General features: G+C 35.4%; 1 protein-coding gene across 3 annotated transcripts in view; it reads right to left on the reverse strand.

Moving 5' to 3' along the window:
• The window catches only part of LOC149078971 (cell adhesion molecule Dscam1-like), a 114,795-nt gene that overhangs the window by 60,706 nt on the left and 36,232 nt on the right, over positions 1–17,857 (reverse strand). For all 3 annotated transcript variants that reach the window (XM_089241205.1, XM_089241204.1, XM_089241206.1), the window contains exons 3-6: positions 10,639–10,800; positions 8,967–9,113; positions 7,938–8,228; positions 681–953 (exon numbers count right to left, since the gene is read on the reverse strand). In XM_089241205.1, the coding sequence (XP_089097331.1) occupies positions 681–953; positions 7,938–8,228; positions 8,967–9,113; positions 10,639–10,800 (873 nt within the window). The remainder of the gene's footprint in view (positions 1–680; positions 954–7,937; positions 8,229–8,966; positions 9,114–10,638; positions 10,801–17,857) is intronic.

The raw sequence follows: 17,857 nt of genomic DNA on the forward strand, positions 1-17,857 counted from the left end.
ATATGTGCATGTTAATTTGAACACGGCATCATTGACGCCTCACTGCAATGGCAGTCTTTTAAATGGAACCAGCCGTAATACTATTACACAGAGTGCCCACATTACTGTACCTCTTACAGCTTTGAACACTTCTCTTTAAAGGATAGGTTTTAATGAAAATGTAGGTGTTTCCAACTTAGGTTTTACTGTATATGGGAAATATATTCGAAATATCAATCTCTCTCTTTCTGTTTATGATACTAGAACTTGAAAAGATGTTAGTTCCACGTCCACATATTATTTATTTTTGACGTTTTTTTAAGAGTTTTGGAGGTATGCAGGATGCCCCAAATCTGGATAAATGAGAACTTACAGGAAGGTGAGATACTGAAAATCATTCTTTACAAATACAAAGGGCACAACACACAAAATTCCTAACGAGGGGGGTTGAGAAAAGATGCCTATAAAAAATATGGATGTTAAATATATCTCTAAACTATATCAAAAATACAGCAACCCAATAACAGCAATAACATTTTTCTGTTTATAGAATGTAAATTTGTCATGAAACTGGACTTTCTATAGTTTATGAATAAATCCTCATTATTGCTCGAGAATTCGAGGAGAATCATCATTTTAGGTAAGGATTATTGAAATTCTCTCGGTTACATGAAATGATAATTTTTCGAATGAACACTCACCACCTATAATGAGTCTCGCTGAAGCCTGTTCCGATTGTTTCTCTGTATTCACGAAACACTGGTACATCCCAGCGTCGGTTCGGGTGAGCCTGCGTATTTGTAATGAAGTCGGATTTAGGAGAACAGTCCGGGAGCTCGGCGCGATGATCTGCATATCCTTCCTCCATATTATGTTCCTGGATTTCGGAACTGAAGATACGGAGCAGTTGAAAGTAATGGATTTCCCAACGTCAGCTCTGACTTCTCTCGGATATATCGATACTGACAATGGTTCTGCAAAATTACACGAGATGGATATACATATATTCAAGAGACCAAATTAAAGCTAAATATCTGTACACATATATACGATGTACATACACGGTGTTCTGAAACGAACTGATGTTTTACTTATAAAACACAGTATCAAGAAAACTCTTACTTTTAATTAGAAGTAATTTAAACACTAATTCTCTTAGTAGATTCGTGCTGACTTTTTTTTATCTCCCCGTTAAAAAGTATCGTCAAAGAAATTAACAGACCTACAATGTGGTGAAGATATTCCATTATTACACTTCACTCGTATCCGAGGATGATGTCCCTCTCCGCTATCCATACAAAGGTTTTTAACAGCTGGCTGATGCGAAGATATATTTTAGAAATAGAGAAAATGAAACTGCCCCTGCGGGGAATCGAACCCACGTCCTTTCCGGGAGAACACCCTACACTAGAGGCAACGAATATCTTGGTCTTTATTTCTAGCTCGTGTGCACTGAACGAGACCGTGCATGGACGGTCGAACCGGACGCAGGCCAAAGCTCGAACCCCCGTCCTTCCACTTTCAGGGTGAACCGCCCCTGACCACTATACTACAGAGGCAATGAACATCTCAATCTTTCCTTGAAGCTCGTGTGCACTGAACGGGACCTTACATGGACGGTCGGATCTGACTCAAATTTTGAATTTTATCTCTTTCCAAAATATATCTTCGCTCCAGCCAGCTGTTAAAGACCTTTGCATTGATAGCGGAGAGTGACATCATCCTCGGATAAGTCGACATCTGGTGGCATTGTCAGCAATGGTGAGCTGTGGCCTGGGTCAGGTCTGACCGTCCATTTACGGTCACACGAGCTCCAAGGAAAGATCAAGATATTCGTTTCCTCTGTAGTCTAGTGGTCGAGGGCGTTCTCCCGGAAAAGACGGGGGTTCGATTCCCCGCAAAGACAGTTGCATTTTTTCCCTTTTCCAAAATATATCTTCGCATCAGCCAGCTGTTAAAAACCTTTGCATGGATAGCAAAGAGTGACATCATATTAGGATAAGTCGCCGCCATCTGGCGGCATTGCCAGCATTGCCGCATTGTCAGTAATTGAGAGCTTTGGCCTGGATCAGGTCCGACCGTCCATGCACGGTCCCGTTCAGTGAATACGAGCTCCGAGGAAAGATTGAGATATTCATTGCCTCTATAGTCTAGTGGTCCAGGGCGTTGGTTCGATTCCCCGCTATGGCTTTTAAATTTTCTATCTTCTCAAAATATACCCAGCTGTTAAAAAACATTTGTACTTCACTCATAGTTTGAAATGTAGGTGTCAGCGCTATAAAAAGTGATCTTTCTTTCTTTCAAACCGAGAACAACACCGATTTATCGGCATGGGCAATTTACTACTGATTGAGTCGTTCCGAAAGTGTAAGTGCGTATACCTAACAGTCTGAGTTCGTATATAGTGAGTGTCTTAATTTTCAGCACTACTACTACTAAACCAGACACGCACCTCGTCAATAATCCTCTTAAATTCATCGCCTTTATTTGTGATTATGCATAATACCCTGTGTAATTGGTGAATTTGATAAATATGGGAAAAAAATCCTGAGTATGGCAGCATGTGTGATGGATTTAGTCGGACCCCGATATAATAATAAATAATAACGTGATCAGCACGTATTCCCAAGAGATCGTTACGATCTGTCCAGGGAATTTATTAGTATTAGTAGACATCCATGACGACCCGGGATTCGAACCCAGATAACAGATTTAACGATCCTACCCCGATATACAATTCACGAAATAGTACAATATATGTATGAATTATCATGCATAGCATATCATATAGTCATTCAATCAATTTATCATGTTTAACGACGACGTGATGCTTGGGTGTTATGCATAATCACCGGTAAATGTGCTTAATTAGGGTAATTTTCAGATTTGCTTGGGTACCATGCATAATCGTCGGTAAAAATTATTAATTATTAATTATTAAAAATACTCTGCGATTGTGCAGGATAAGCGGATTTATCACATTTACCTTGACATATAGGCTATATATGATTTATACGAGGACGATGTCACTCTCAGATTCCTCAAATCTGCTAGAAAACCCCATTTTTCTACATTTGAGAAATATTCGAATTCGTATTTTCAGAGAGAAACCATCGGTCCGTTTAAATACACCCTGTATAAGCGCACCATATATTTCGAGTTTGGAAAATCTCGGTACTTTCGCAACTCGTCACTGACCGGGTTTTACGATGAATAAAATGAATCATATCCGGCGAATTCATGAACCCGAAAATTGCCATCTCTCCATCACTTTGCAACTTATAAGGAAATCACAAAACCATTTTTTTGTTCTTAATTTCTGCACCTTATCTTGTTCATGAACGATCTCTATTACAAAGCCGGGGAAGTGGTACGCGTGTATAACTTGAGCAAACTTTATGTTAATCGCGTTGCTCGCGTCCAGCCTTCATCGAGAAATATGGCGCCAATAAATTGCGAAACGTGCCAGTGTTTACAGACATTTAAAATGATTTATTCTCTCCTGTAAACATTTGACTACTCGCTATACACTTTGACTTCGATGCCATAAATTTCGCGCACGGGATGGCAGGCGAAAAGATTCAAAGCCAGGACGCGAAGACGGAAGTCTTGTATCTGCGAGGGGCGCGAGAAAAGTTATTTTCTGTTCAATATTTTATATTCTTCAGTTAATGTTCGGTTGGTTGTCTCGGCGAGATTCCACGTCCCCCTTTCCCCTCCCGAAACCTCCCTCTTGCACGAAATTTTTCGCCAAAGTTCGGAGTTTTACGACTCTTACTGTTACGTCTTTGGGAAATTTATGAAGATTTCTAATCTGAGAAACTACACGACATTAACAAATAGATAAAACTGATTGTTTAGTTTTAGTAAATGTTTTCTTGATAATGTAGATAAAAATCGTCAATCAAATGGCAAATATCTCGTAATGTCCATGGTCATACTGCTGATGATATTGAATAGCCTTTATAATATACAAACTTTAATGTATTCTCTTTAAATAAAATGAAAATATTTATATTTAAGTTTGAGTGATTTAATTTTCTTTAAATTAAAATTTATCAACATTGTTTTCAACATTTTAGAGTAATCTCAACGCCATGTATTTGGAATCAGGGAAATGTGAGGGGAAAATTTCTCCCACGCGTGATGAGTGCACTATATATATTTTGACATAAATTAAATGAAAATGAGTGTTATAAGGATAAAGACATGAATTTTATAATCAGCCCCTGTGTATAATGTTAAATTTCCTCCCATTTATCAAGATAATCAATATCACCAATAGAATCCATCACTCCAGACTGAAGTTCGAGAGAAATGCTTTGTAAATTTAAGTAATTTATTGGTGATTTATCATATTTTCCAACACGATATGGGAGAAGTGTAATAATTATTCAATCATTAATCATTGCACTTCACTCATAGTAAGGAAATTTATGACAGATGGCAGCGCTACATATAGCAAGCATTACACAGAAACAAATTTCGCCTCATTTTCAATACACGTACACGCACATTCCAACATGTACTAATTCGATAGAAGTTCCGCAAAGGAATATGGACAAGCGAAGCGCTTGTGTGGTTTAGTTGAAGTAAAAGTAGAATACGAGCCGGGGATCACATACGTCATCATCAGCCAAATCTTTTATTTTTGGCCTAGGGCAAAATAAAAGAGGTCTTAGGCACCACCTCTTAATTTACATATTAATTGTCATAAACCACTGTGCCACATCTTATCGCGGAAGCCCCTATGCAAATGAGATTACCGTGCCCGGGTGAGACTATCTCCTTAAAATTCAAAATAGGAAACAGCTTTGCGAGTATCAGTAACAAGGTAGTTTTCATCTTAGATAGCTCTCCTGGTTCTGAAATTTTATTTCTTGGGTTCAGTGGAGTTTGATCATGTGGAGCCCAAGAAAATTTCCACGGAGCCCAAGTGGGGAACCGTGACCTAGTGGACATGCATTCGCTGCACATGTCCACTACGGCCATGTACAGCATGTGGGTTACTTTCGTCTAGAACTCACATTCTTGATGCGAATTAGACGGTATTTTGATTGCTATCTGAGAGCTACGTGTAGAAGATGTGAAATCTTTGTTACTTCTATGTCTAAACGACAATTTTCCTATCTCTCAAGCACTTATGCATATTTGTGCCTGAATCGAGCCGAGGGGAGAGGAAGGAAGGCTTTCTGATGAGAATTTATACTAAAGGTTGGATAATTTTTGGAAAGATAACTTTTTTTTAAAGTTCTCAACATGTAATTCTACAGAAAATGGCCTCTAAAACTCACGAATAAAAATAAAACAATGTTGAAACAGGCATTTACGTCATAAAAATCTCAAAAAAGCAATTTTTACCAAAAAGGTTTGAAAATAGGCAAAGAAGGACACTTATGGAATTTTGCCTGCACACTTCTGGGCTCTACTAATAAACTTTTCTTTCACTGGCTCACGTCGGCATAATACGGACTACAGGAAGAGTCTTCCCTAAAGAAAATCACCTCTTTCTCTAGTAAGTATAAATTGGTAAAAAAGAGTATAGTTTTTGATTTTTTTTCAGTATTGTAAGAATTTGTCACCCATTGCAGTTATATTTGTTGATGGTGGAAAGGTGTATATATATACGTATAGGTCCATATATTCATGATTCGAAAGTCGAAATAAAACCCAGAAAACCAACTTCAGCTGATCAGTGCAGGGTTATTGGGTTAGAAATGCAACTCTCCGGCAACTTTCCATTGACTTCCCGTTTGTTATTCGATGCCACTTTGTTCTCATCATATTTACTCGTTCCTTAAAATATCGAATTGTGGGTATATTACCCTGTATTTTAACTGTTATAATTGGAATTCTTCAACTAAATCCGACAAAGAAGCTACGGATACATTGAACAAAATATCCGGTCTCATTAAGTTTTTCACATGCAGTGAAACCTACGTATAACGATACTATCTATAACGATAAACTTACTTACAACGAAATTTTCTCTGGTTCCGACGAAATTCATATTTACTAGACTCAAACTAAATTTTCCTATTTTGTAAACTCAATACTCATTTTATTAGTAGATGGCGATAGACCTGAGTTGTGCTCGGTTTGAAAGAAATCATGTGAAATAACAAAAGATTGCAGCACGTGAGTGATGCAAATGTAAGAAATGATTGCAGAGTGATCGGAGGGGGGGTTGCCTCTATCTCCGTGTTTATAGTTTCTGTAGATAAGATATCTGTAGGGTTGGGGGTGTTGGATCTTTCCAACACAAAGCTGGTTGAAAGGTAAAGAGGAAACCGATTGTTGCGCACCAGAGCGGTTGAAGCGGTAACGCAGGGGTTCTGAAACTGTGCGCCATCAACGTTTGTCAGGACCGACGCTCTGCGGCACTCCGACAAAGGTTTTCGAAAGAAATCCTTGTTGAACTGCACTGGGGAGCCGCGGATAAGCGTTCATTAGGGATTAGGGAAAAGGGCTCCATGGGTGAAAAAAGTGTGAGAACCCTTGAGGTAGGGGTTAAGAGATAGAACTGCAATTGTCAATGAATATTTTTTACGCTTGCCTACACGTGAATATTGTTGTTTTATATTTGTAGTCTCATTTCATCTTAAATTTTATCGGGTTCTTAATTAACATTGCATCAATAAGCGCAATAACATAAGTTTTATACACATACGTTATATTACATGCGCACATTATAAATACATAAAGATTGGACGCACATTGTTTGAAGCTGTCTACACCGACAACTGAGTAACTGTCTGTAACACTATTTTTTCTAGGTTTCTACAGAATCGTACATAAAGGTCTCAATGTAGCGGGTTTCGACCCCGTTACAAGAAAGTTTTGAATACCACTAACCATCAAAACTTTATACATTCACGATAAACAGTAAAAATGAAATCGGTCGTTTATAACGGAATTTTACCATGTACACTATGATGTTGATACAGCAATTAAAAAATCAATTCAGAATTCCCATGAACGAACGTATGGATGGCAGTTACCGATGCCGTTCCGCTCGTTGATTACCAATAAAATGAAGGCATTTTAGAAAATTTTCTGTAAAATTCGATAACATAATTAAGAGGCAATTAATCTCCTTTTTTTTACGTCGTTTTAAAACTAGTTCATTTCGGTATATTAAATTAAAAGTTCAAGCAATCACTTTAATGTATACGTAAAAGTGGAGGAAAATCCGAAGAAGAGAACGATTTTTTTTTTCCTCTTCCCTGTTTCGATTCCTTCCTACTTCATTGCTTAAAACAAATGGTTTTCTTCTTCTTCGGAGATTTCTCACTAATTAAAATAATAACTTTTTCCGCCTTAATGACTCAATGATTTCTAGGAGAGGGGGAAATATCTCGAGAAATTCGCTTATTAAAGAAAGCAATTAAAAATGTTTTTCGCTAAACATTTCAGATTAACTTGTATGTTTTTTTTTTAATTTTTTTTTTTATTTTCACTTTATTCCAACATAGATGTTTAGAATCGATGAGCGACATTTTAACTAAATTTGCTCTTCTTTATCGGGTTTCAGTATCTACAAGTTTTGGAGTGATATAGTGTTACTTTAAAATACGAAATAATCCTTTGAAATACAAAAATGTATTACTTTTCGTTTTAACATCGATTATCTTGAAGTCTATCAGTATAAAAATTTTTAATTTTTGAACTCGATACCTTATCCTTACTTTTGTTAATCACTCAGAATGAGATCATTAAAGAAATTCTAGGGATTCTGGTTTCAGAAAATAGCAGATGCTATTTAGAATTTAACGTATTTTTAATCTGTTTTAATTCGTTTTTTTCTCCCATCCCATTAGTACTGCTATATTTTTGATGAGTATAGTCAAGTATCATCGCAGGTACGTTGTTAATATCGATTTTCGAGTTAGGAACCCCCCTTCTAATTTATTGGATGGTTTTAATGGATTTCTGATACATTTGTGGAAAACAATTACCTTCGACGATGAGCTCAGTCTCGACCTTATCTTCACCCATGCTGTTGCTAGCAGTGCACATATACCTACCGCTGTCGAGAGCGGTGACGCTATGAAACTGCAGTATGCCACCTTGTTGTCTGTTCGACAAGTCGGAATTCGATTCGAGAGGATTGTCCGATATTCTCTGCCACCTATATAATGGCGTCGGGAAACCTTGAGCTAGACAAGATAGTGTTGCCCTACCTCCAGATGGTACTTTTATCACGCTTAGCTGACGGATGATTCTTGGCGCTTGACGATGATGAGGTTCTACAATGAAAAACGAATTCGTCATCGTTATCACACTTAAATCGATTTCATTAGTAAATGCTATACGGAAATTCAAGCTTATGGGAAATTGTAAAGCGAAAATCTCGTTTTAACGAATACCGTTATAGCGAAAATCTCGTTTTAACGAATAACGTTATAGCGAAAATCTCGTTCAAACGAATACCGTTATAGCGAAAATCTCGTTTTAACGAATACTTTTCTAATCCCCAAATATGTTTACATAGGAACAATGCTAGGTAATCTTTAATTCCTAGATAACGAAATTTCGTTTTAACGAAGTGATTCCTCCTGTATCTTGGCGTTCGTAATAAGGGGATTCGACTGTATTAAAAAAGAGGAATAATCATGGCTATAAAAGTCTTATGAACATCGATATTTTTTATCGACGGATTTCCCTCGATATTATTATTTTTTTAAGAATTTTAGCCAACATTTTGAACTATTTACCTTTTAGCCTTAAAAATGAATATATATATATATATATATATATATATATATATATATATATTTTTTTTTTTTTAATCCTTTCAAATAAATATCTATTTTTTGCACACACAACTTATTTTTCATCGAATATTGAATATTTTCCATCGCTTATCAGGCTAATTATTTATTTTCTCGTTCAAATAACACAATGAAATGGTTTAAAATAAACCGATACATGGAAAAGCATGTAATCATGGTAAGTCATTCATCATTGCATGCAAAAACCTGTACCTGAAACAACTATCCTTGAGTAATTTACACTTGCTCTCTTCTCCTTCGTGACTATGTTTTCTGTATGACAACGGAAGCTCTGTGAACTGTCCTGCTCTGTAACGTCTCTCACGTAAAGGTCGCCATTTTCCAACATTCCATACTTCCCTTCATTAAAAAAAGAGAGATTTAAACGATTGGATAACATTGATTACCCTCTTTTAACATTAGATAATAATAGATGAATGAAAAGTTCGTATCAGGGGTGACCTATTCTGCCGAACGAAAGGGGTTGACATACGAGCCCAAGGGAAACATATATCACTTTATCAAATTTGTTGTATTTTGAACCGTTTTCGTGTTATGGTGGGTAATGGATTATAGAAAAAAAATGCGTCAAGTGTCTGAAAAAAACCCCGAATTTGTGAATTTTATAAAAACCTACACACTAACTAAGCACAAATTCGAAAGAACAACAAAAAATCCCATAGGGTGACACTATTCTCCTTCGAAATATCAGGATTTATTAGCAAGCCACAAGCTATGGAAGATAGGCGAAGTGCAAAATTGAATTGGGGCTAAAATGTTTATTCGACATTTCTACAAACACTCTTGCAGCTCCTCTCAGTTAAGTTCACAAAACTTGGCCATTGTAATAGCTTTCGAAAGAGTTTATAATGAACGATCACTATTCTAGTTCAGGAAGCAATTAGCCTTTCGTTCGCAATATATCTCTGAAATCAGCGTTTATCAAAGTAGACATTTCAGTAGAAATTATCTCAATTCAATTTTACACTTCGCCAATCTTTCAGCGTTTGTAGATCGTCATTAAATCCAGATATCTTCTTAAGGGTAGTAGTACCTTGTATGATTTTTTCTGCAAAATCAGATCTTTGCCAAGATTCATGCATTGCATACTAAAACCTAAATTTCTCCTGAACTGGAACACCCATATGGTTTATTGCAGGCTCTTTCGAGAGCTGTTGGAATGGAAAAGTTTTTGATACATTTGACTGGTTCTGGCAGGAAGAGTACTTGTGAAATTGGTGGTTACCGAATTTGGCTACAATTCGATTTTTAATTTCATCAGTCTTTCATTGATTATAGCTCGCCAATGAACCCAGATATTTTGATGAAAATGGCGTCCCCTTATAGAAGTTTTTATTTTTTTCCAAATATGTGCCTAGTTTGTGTGTAGGTCTTTCAGAAACTAATGAATTTGAGTTTTTAAGACTTGAGCATTCCCATTCCATAATTCCATACACTATAACTCGGAAACGATTCGTGGTAGGAAAGGGTTTTGTGTGTGGTAGGGTGTTTCACACATATTCTCTCTCTTAGATTCCTCCTATTCCTGCAAATTACTCACAAAATAATTTCTTCCCCCCCCCCCTAAAAATTAGTCGTGTATCTAAATTTTTGGTTGAGATGCTGGAAAAATAATTAAAAATGGTGTTGGCAGAATGCAAATGAAGTTAGTAATAATGAATGATTTATCTATATTTCACACACATCGTGGCAGGTATTGTGACTCTATATCTGGGCAGTTGTTTGAATCACTGTGTAGCGGTTTCTGTTCGGACATGTTTTCTCCATACGCTAACAATTATCAGCTCTATCTAGTTCAAGGATTTTTAACCATACAGAGCTCATGGTCGAAATGTATCTTTGATAGTAACAAATATATACGTACCACTTAAGATGCTCGGAGTGATGAGAAATCCATCCGCTCTTTCCCACGAAACGACTCGGACGTAGTCGCTGACGAAGCTCGGTACAGGACAACGCAGCAAGGCCATGTTTCCCCTTAGGACGTACTCATCGAACAGCCTGATTTCATAATTCTGAGGCACGACTGCAATCAGAGTCATAAAAGATGCTATAAGCCTGATCAAAGAAATGATGTTAGCTTTGATTAATCCTGCTGAGCTATGCACATTTATTCTGCAGCTGTTACGTTTGGGTCAAATATGGCCCTAGTCGTTTTTTTGCTGTTATTTTATAATTAAACAAAGTATGATCTATCTAATTCAAGCAGAGAAATTCTGAATCATGAACATGAAAATTTGTAGCTTAATCTGATGGAGCATAACATTGAAATAGTCAGATTAACATATCGAATATACGTAAAACTCGTGAACATTCCTCCGGTATTGAACATAATTTTATCGATGCCAAACTACTCTTCTTATCTCTAGATATCTCTCAATGAAGATGTTCGATCTTCCCAAATTCTTTACACGAAAGTTTCATTTCTCTTTGAGAATTTCACACTACCCAGCAAATCGATTCGAAGCATCAATATTTCACTGCCACTATCTCTGTAAGAATGAAGAAATTCTATAATATAATGTGCGTTTGGAGTAACGATATCGAACAGTCGCCTTTTCTAGTTTCGCGGAAAGAAAAGACGGATTAGTTTCGTTGCGTTTACCGATCATCTAAAGAAACTTTCCGTGAGCAAGTACATCACGCGCTTAAGAAAACCACCATTAAAAGCATTTTACAGATACGACAAGTTTATTCTCTTAAGACTTGCACTTTATTTGCACTTTTTACTTCGCTTAAGAAATTTTCCTGAATGAGCATTAGGAAAAAAAGTCAGATATTTGTTGATTTTATATTATGTCAGCATTGCTTACAAGTACAAATTCTAGCTCGAAATGCAGTTTGAAAATTAAATCTATATAATATTTAGGGGGAATAAGGAAATATGACCGTGGTAAAACTGGTATAAGAGGTACGAATTGATGTTTCTTGAGAAAATTATCCATCGGGATACAAAGAAAGCAGCATTAACCAGATGTCAGATTCTAGTAATTTAAACAAAAAAAGAATACTCCATACACAATGAATATGGTATTCCTACAAACACAGTATATATATAAATTTCAAGCGGTTAGAAATCAGTCTCTGGTTGGGTGATTGTAATCAGATTCGTTCAAGATATTTTTAACCTGCTTAGCAGTATTTATGAGGTATATCACCCAACTTGATACTTTGCATTTCAGCATACACGAGATAGCTCGCCTCCTTAAAACTCATATTTTGGCAATAACGAGCCCAGATGATTTGTAACTTTGCTTCTCCTAAGAACAAGTTTTCCTTACCGTCGACCTCTCAGATCAAGTGCCGGTGGACGGAGTCAGCTTCTGGGAATTACATGCGGTTTCCCGGTTAGGAAAGGGTACAATATATTCAATAACTGATGTTTTGCCCACATCTGTGGTAGGATAAACACTCTTGTTTCTCATATCGTACCGGTGGTACATCTGGGAATGCGGAACGGGTAAATTTTATGTCGCTACATTTGAAAGTCACAGAAGATGTGTACTGGATGATTTCACCGGAAGTGTCGGTCTCTGATTGGTTGTGTGTGGAGTCTGGTGGCGATTGGCTGTCGAGATGATTTCCTGTCTGGGATACATCCCAGCTCTTTGCATCTCTCTATGATGTGAGAGCAACCCTCTCGTTTTATAGAGACACTAGTTATTTTCTCGGTTGCAGTTACAATGCCGATCAGTGAAATTTAAGAAATCGCGGAAAGTTTTAAACTGTATGTTGCCGTCTGACTTACCCTAGTATGCGAAAAAGGAATAGAATGTTCTTCAAAACTATCATTTAATCCAGTGGTTCCCGAACTTTTATCTTCAGTGACTTCCTTGCCCTAATGGACATGTATCCGTGGCTCCCAAGAATAGCATAACGAAGAAACGCTTGGTTCTTCGAATAGGCAGACATTAATAAGGGCAACTCACCGCCTCACTCACATTTATGTATACTCTGTTTGTAGGAATACCATATTCATTGTGCATGGAGACTGGTGGAGCCCCATGCAGCCACGCGCACACTGTGAGAACTACTGATTTAATCACCGCAAAAAAATGGTGCGCAAAAAATATTTATTAATGCAGGTACGAAATATTGATTGAACTACTTGAAAAACAAAATAAATTTACTCATGATTATGAAAAAGTAAAATACTTTTTTCGTTTGTGTATATGGAGGAAAAATCTGAAATTTTCAGCGTAAAAATTTCATACACAAACCTATGTGATTGAACTGCACTTATAATTTTCCTCGAATATGTTATTTTTAGAAACTTTCCGCAAAATCTTGATATCACTCAACATTTTCCAACTAGTTTCTGAAAAAAAACGATTATCATACAAGTGTTATTCTAATACTCCCACGCCGTATCCCAAGTATGCATTTTTTATCTTGAATCCTGTAATATAGCGAGCAAAATATTCCTCTGCACGAGGTAAATTTACCACAATACTAGGAGTAAAATACTTGGTTGGTATATACCGTACATAACAAAAATAAAGATAAGTTTCTAAACTTTATGTATACTTTTTTCGTTACAGAAACGGCTGCAGATGTGAGAAAACAATTCACGGAGAGATACAAAAGGTTGAACAAAAGAAAATCTTTCTTTCAAAAAGATGCACGCAGACAGTTTAAAAAAGCGAGAGAGAGAGAGAAATATCTAAAGGAGTATTCCATTTGCATTTGCTTTTGTCCATATCGAAGCAGCAAAGGATATTTCAGTTCAAATCTAACAGCCAGGAAAAAATAAGCAAAAAGTAGAGAGAGAGTCACACGCTGGTGAATGGATAATGAGATTTGTTTTCAAAGGAAAGCGCATGTGACAAAGACAAAAAATAGGAGAAATATACTATTTGTGCTTGCGTATTTTTTTTCCTCATTCTATTTTTCTAGGTATTCGCACTTTCCTCTTAAAAAAGTTATTTTTGCCCCCAGAAGGTTTTCCCGAAAAAGAAAATCAAGCAGACGTATGTGAGATGCTATTCAACGACAACGTCTCTGTTTAAAATACGGAACGTTTCTTGAAAACAACAGCCCAAAAAAAAAAAGAAAAAATATATAAAGCATTTCAATGATCTTTTTAGCTATGCATTAAAATAACAAACTGGGACTTTTATTTGTTTTTAAAATTTTACAATTATACAATAGTTGAATTGTATTTCTACGATTGAAATTTTTGTTGTTGTATATGTTGAGTGTAAACTGACTAAATAAAAGAATTTGTAATATTTCTGAGAATGTATTCGATTCGTTTTGTTTGAGATGTTTTAGTTTCTACGGCTTTTAAGATATTTCTTAATTTACATAAATTAGAATTCTTGTAGGTGTGGGGGAAAATATTTATGAATCTTAGAAGTGAATAAAAATTATTTTTTATTAGATTTAATTCTGTATATAACTTATCGTGTATTCGTGGATATACCAAATGATTATGTTTTTAAATTATAGTGCTTTGAATTCAAACATCTGCTTGTATACTTCATCTTGTTGGACGTTTCCTTTGTTATGACTATAATTTGTAATTAGAATGATAATAAAAACCGAATTTTTTTCACTTATACTCCATACAAATTTTTTAACATGCTTTTTTTAGATATTCTCATTTTCCTTTTTGAAAAAAATTTTCTTTTTCGTCCCCACAAACTTTGGGTTGGGGAAATATGTGTAGTGTTCTTCAACGACAACGTTTCAGTTTAAATTAACGAAGCGTTTTTTGAAGGATGATTGATTGGTTTTTTTGTAGCTATTATGTATTAAAAAAATAAAATGAAACTGTTTTTTAAATTTTACAACTATAAAATCCTAGAATTCTATTTCTATGATTGAAATTTTTGTTGTTGTTCATGTTGAGTGTAAACTGACTAAATAAAATGATTTTTAATATTCTGGGAAGATATTCGATTCATTTCCTTTTACGTTTTTATATTTGAAGGCCTTTTAGGAATTTGTTAATTTACATAAATTAGAATTTATATATGTGTTAAAAAATCATTTATGAATATCATTGAATAAAATATATTTTTACAGAACTTAATGTAATTCATCGTGTATTCCGGAAACCATCATATATATTATTTCGCTTTTAAATTAAAATGCTTTAAGTTTAAACATTATTCATGTTTGGGGAAATTTCTCTGTTGTGGCTTTAAAATTTGCATGCCAATATCACTTTTGATTATTTCTATTAGAGTAGCAATAGAGTGTAATATACTTGGGTTTCCCATTTTTTTCCCATTATTCTACATATGAAATTATCTAGTTACAGTTTTTGGAATCAAGTTTTCCAGGGTTTTTTTTCCCTACGCTATCTCGTGCCGATATATTGAGTTTCCGTTCAGAAAATCGTGCATGTACCACATATCACGCTCGTATTTTCAAATTATATTACATAGGTTTGCGATTAATAATGGATCAAAAGAAATAACGAATACATGTAGATTCACGATGCAAGACGGTATATTACATCGTGAGACTTGTGATAGTTTCGTTTGTCGATGTTCTAGAAATTTCCCAAAAATATTCTCCAGTATCGATAAAAAGATGAGTTTTTTAATCTTTATTCTTCAATACTCTCATCCAACACATTTTTTGCACATTTCATAGACGCTACATAAAAAAAGGCAATTTGCTTCACCTGGTTACAAAAAGATGAAATTCGGAGAATTTTTTGGAAAATTTCGGATTTAAGAAAGTATGCTACTTAATGTGTGATTCAATAGTAATCCCATTTTTTTTATCTATCCATGACGTTGGTTATGCTTTTAGAAACATAATGTTAGATGTGAAGTTTTAAGATAATGTTATGTGAAGTCAGATAATGAACTGATCATTATCTTATGACATTAAAATATCAACTAATTAAATGCATTTTTAATGTTCAAAATCGATTCACCAATTGGAAATGACACAAGCTAACTTGTAAATCCTAATAATGGTCTTCATCTCATCAATCGTTCGTCGTGGACGATTGTGGCTTTAATTTAAATATGTTCGAAATGTGCGTTCAAGAATCACTCTGTACCAGTATCGAGACTAGAAACACGGTGTGTCATAAAATGAAAATAAATTAAATTTCTGTATAGTCTCCCCCGTCCTCTAACTTGCAATGCACAAGTTATTCGTATAATATTTATTTTTATAACACGTTATATTTTAATCAGAACAATCACCAACGAAAAAGGCAAATACAAGGATAATACAAAATCCCTAACATATTTCAACAGGCTATGGATAGCGTCTCCAGAGGATTAAAAATATCACGCTGACCGAGGATCCCACTTGGACTGGTTACCAAATCTTAACTCACGCTTGCTGAGCGGAATAAAAAATATACGTCTGTGTAAGTTAAACGTCCTAACCAGAATGAAGCTAAGCTACTGGGCGTGAGTCTTCCATAACGCCATGATTGGCTGTTTGCGAAATACACCAATCCGATTGGTTTATTCAAATTTTCGTACAATCCCTGCTCGTAAAGAACTTGAGCCATGTCGCTGCGATCGGTGGTGTCGTTTGCTAATTTATTTATTTTTTTCATCTATATATAGTTTTTCGTTTTTATAATTACATTTTTGAATTTGGTTGCTGTGTTTTATACAACCACCACAACAAGCAAAATGCCCAACGAGATGGCTGCGAAAATGTTGCCCATGAGAAAAAGTCTGTAGCTTTCTTGTGGGTGGGTTTGATCCCCATGCACCCCCAGAACTCTACCCATCTCTGACTTCATGACTTACTTACCCCCGACAACAACACTAAAGAAAGGATGGATGTCATACTTTGGATGTATGCCATCCATATTTACTATGGGCATCTTTCTCAGCCACCTAGTTGGGCGTTTTGCCTGTTGTGGACTTGTATCTGTATTTTTGAACGCCCGAATAAATGCTTCGTAGAAGTCTAAATCTCAGTCGTGGACTTAGTCGAAAACTTCCGCTTCCTTTAAATTAGAATCTATGGCCATCTTGCCAGCAGTGAGCGGCGATGATTCATTTTTAACATTCTTGGTTTTTCACACAGCGAGCATGCGCATTCAATCTTTTTTCATGGTTTGACTTGGACAGACGTATATTTTTTCCTTTCCGTTGAGTAACTGAGAAAGTTAAGATTTTGTAACTAAATCAACGAAAGTGAGATCCTCGGTCAGCGTGATATTTTTATACTCTGAAGACGACACCCATAGCTTGCCAAACTTCATTAGGAGTTTTGTATTATCCTTGTATTTGCTTTTTTTCGTTTACCTACGCAAAGTATACCTAACTTTCCACATTATATATTTTCACTGTCGAAACTGGTACAAGTTTACAGTGCAAAAACCTGAAATTCCCTCATAACAAAATTTAGTTATAATATTATACACATTAATAATCTATACTGGCTGTCCCACATTGTGTGATGAGTGAATACATGTGTGCTATACTTTCACTACAGTCAGTAAAATGTAGAACGTGCTTCGAAAAGACATTTGGGGAAAATTGCATATTTTTAAATTATATTTTAAATATTCTAGGATATATTCGACTGAAGTTTACAACATTCATCATCGATGATTGAGAAAGTGGTTCACAAATTCAAAATACGCAATGTAAATTTCAAGTATATAAAATATTAATAATAATTGTAACTGAAATATTGGGATAGTTTCACTTTTCAATAATTTTAATAATAAAGGCTTTCCGGTTGCGTTGTTTTACAAAGAAAGAATCTTTTAATTTGCTTTTCTCGTATGACCAGTGGTTTGAAATTAGAACCACGAACGTTTCCTGAATTTGATTGGATCTGCCGAAAAGTCATTCACAACATAATGTGGCTTTTTGTTTGGTTGCTTTTTTTATTGTTGTTTTTTTTTTTCTTTTCACTTCTTGGTCCTATACAGTATTAATAAATTATTTTTTGTTATTATTCAAAACAATTTTGTCCAACAGGAGTAAGTAGTATATGATACAGCGAGCGATGCGAAGCATTTTATATATTTTCAAAAATGCATTATAACATATAATCTACATAAAATAATGTCCTTTTAAGAAACCGCATATAATTTAAAAACATTTTGTAGTTATGGGTACAGTATATTTCTGGTCAGC

Source organism: Pholcus phalangioides, unplaced genomic scaffold, assembly GCF_987345545.1.
Source record: "Pholcus phalangioides strain wild (caught in Gottingen) unplaced genomic scaffold, Ppha-v1.0 ptg000013l_1, whole genome shotgun sequence".
In the NCBI taxonomy this organism is placed as follows: domain Eukaryota; kingdom Metazoa; phylum Arthropoda; class Arachnida; order Araneae; family Pholcidae; genus Pholcus; species Pholcus phalangioides.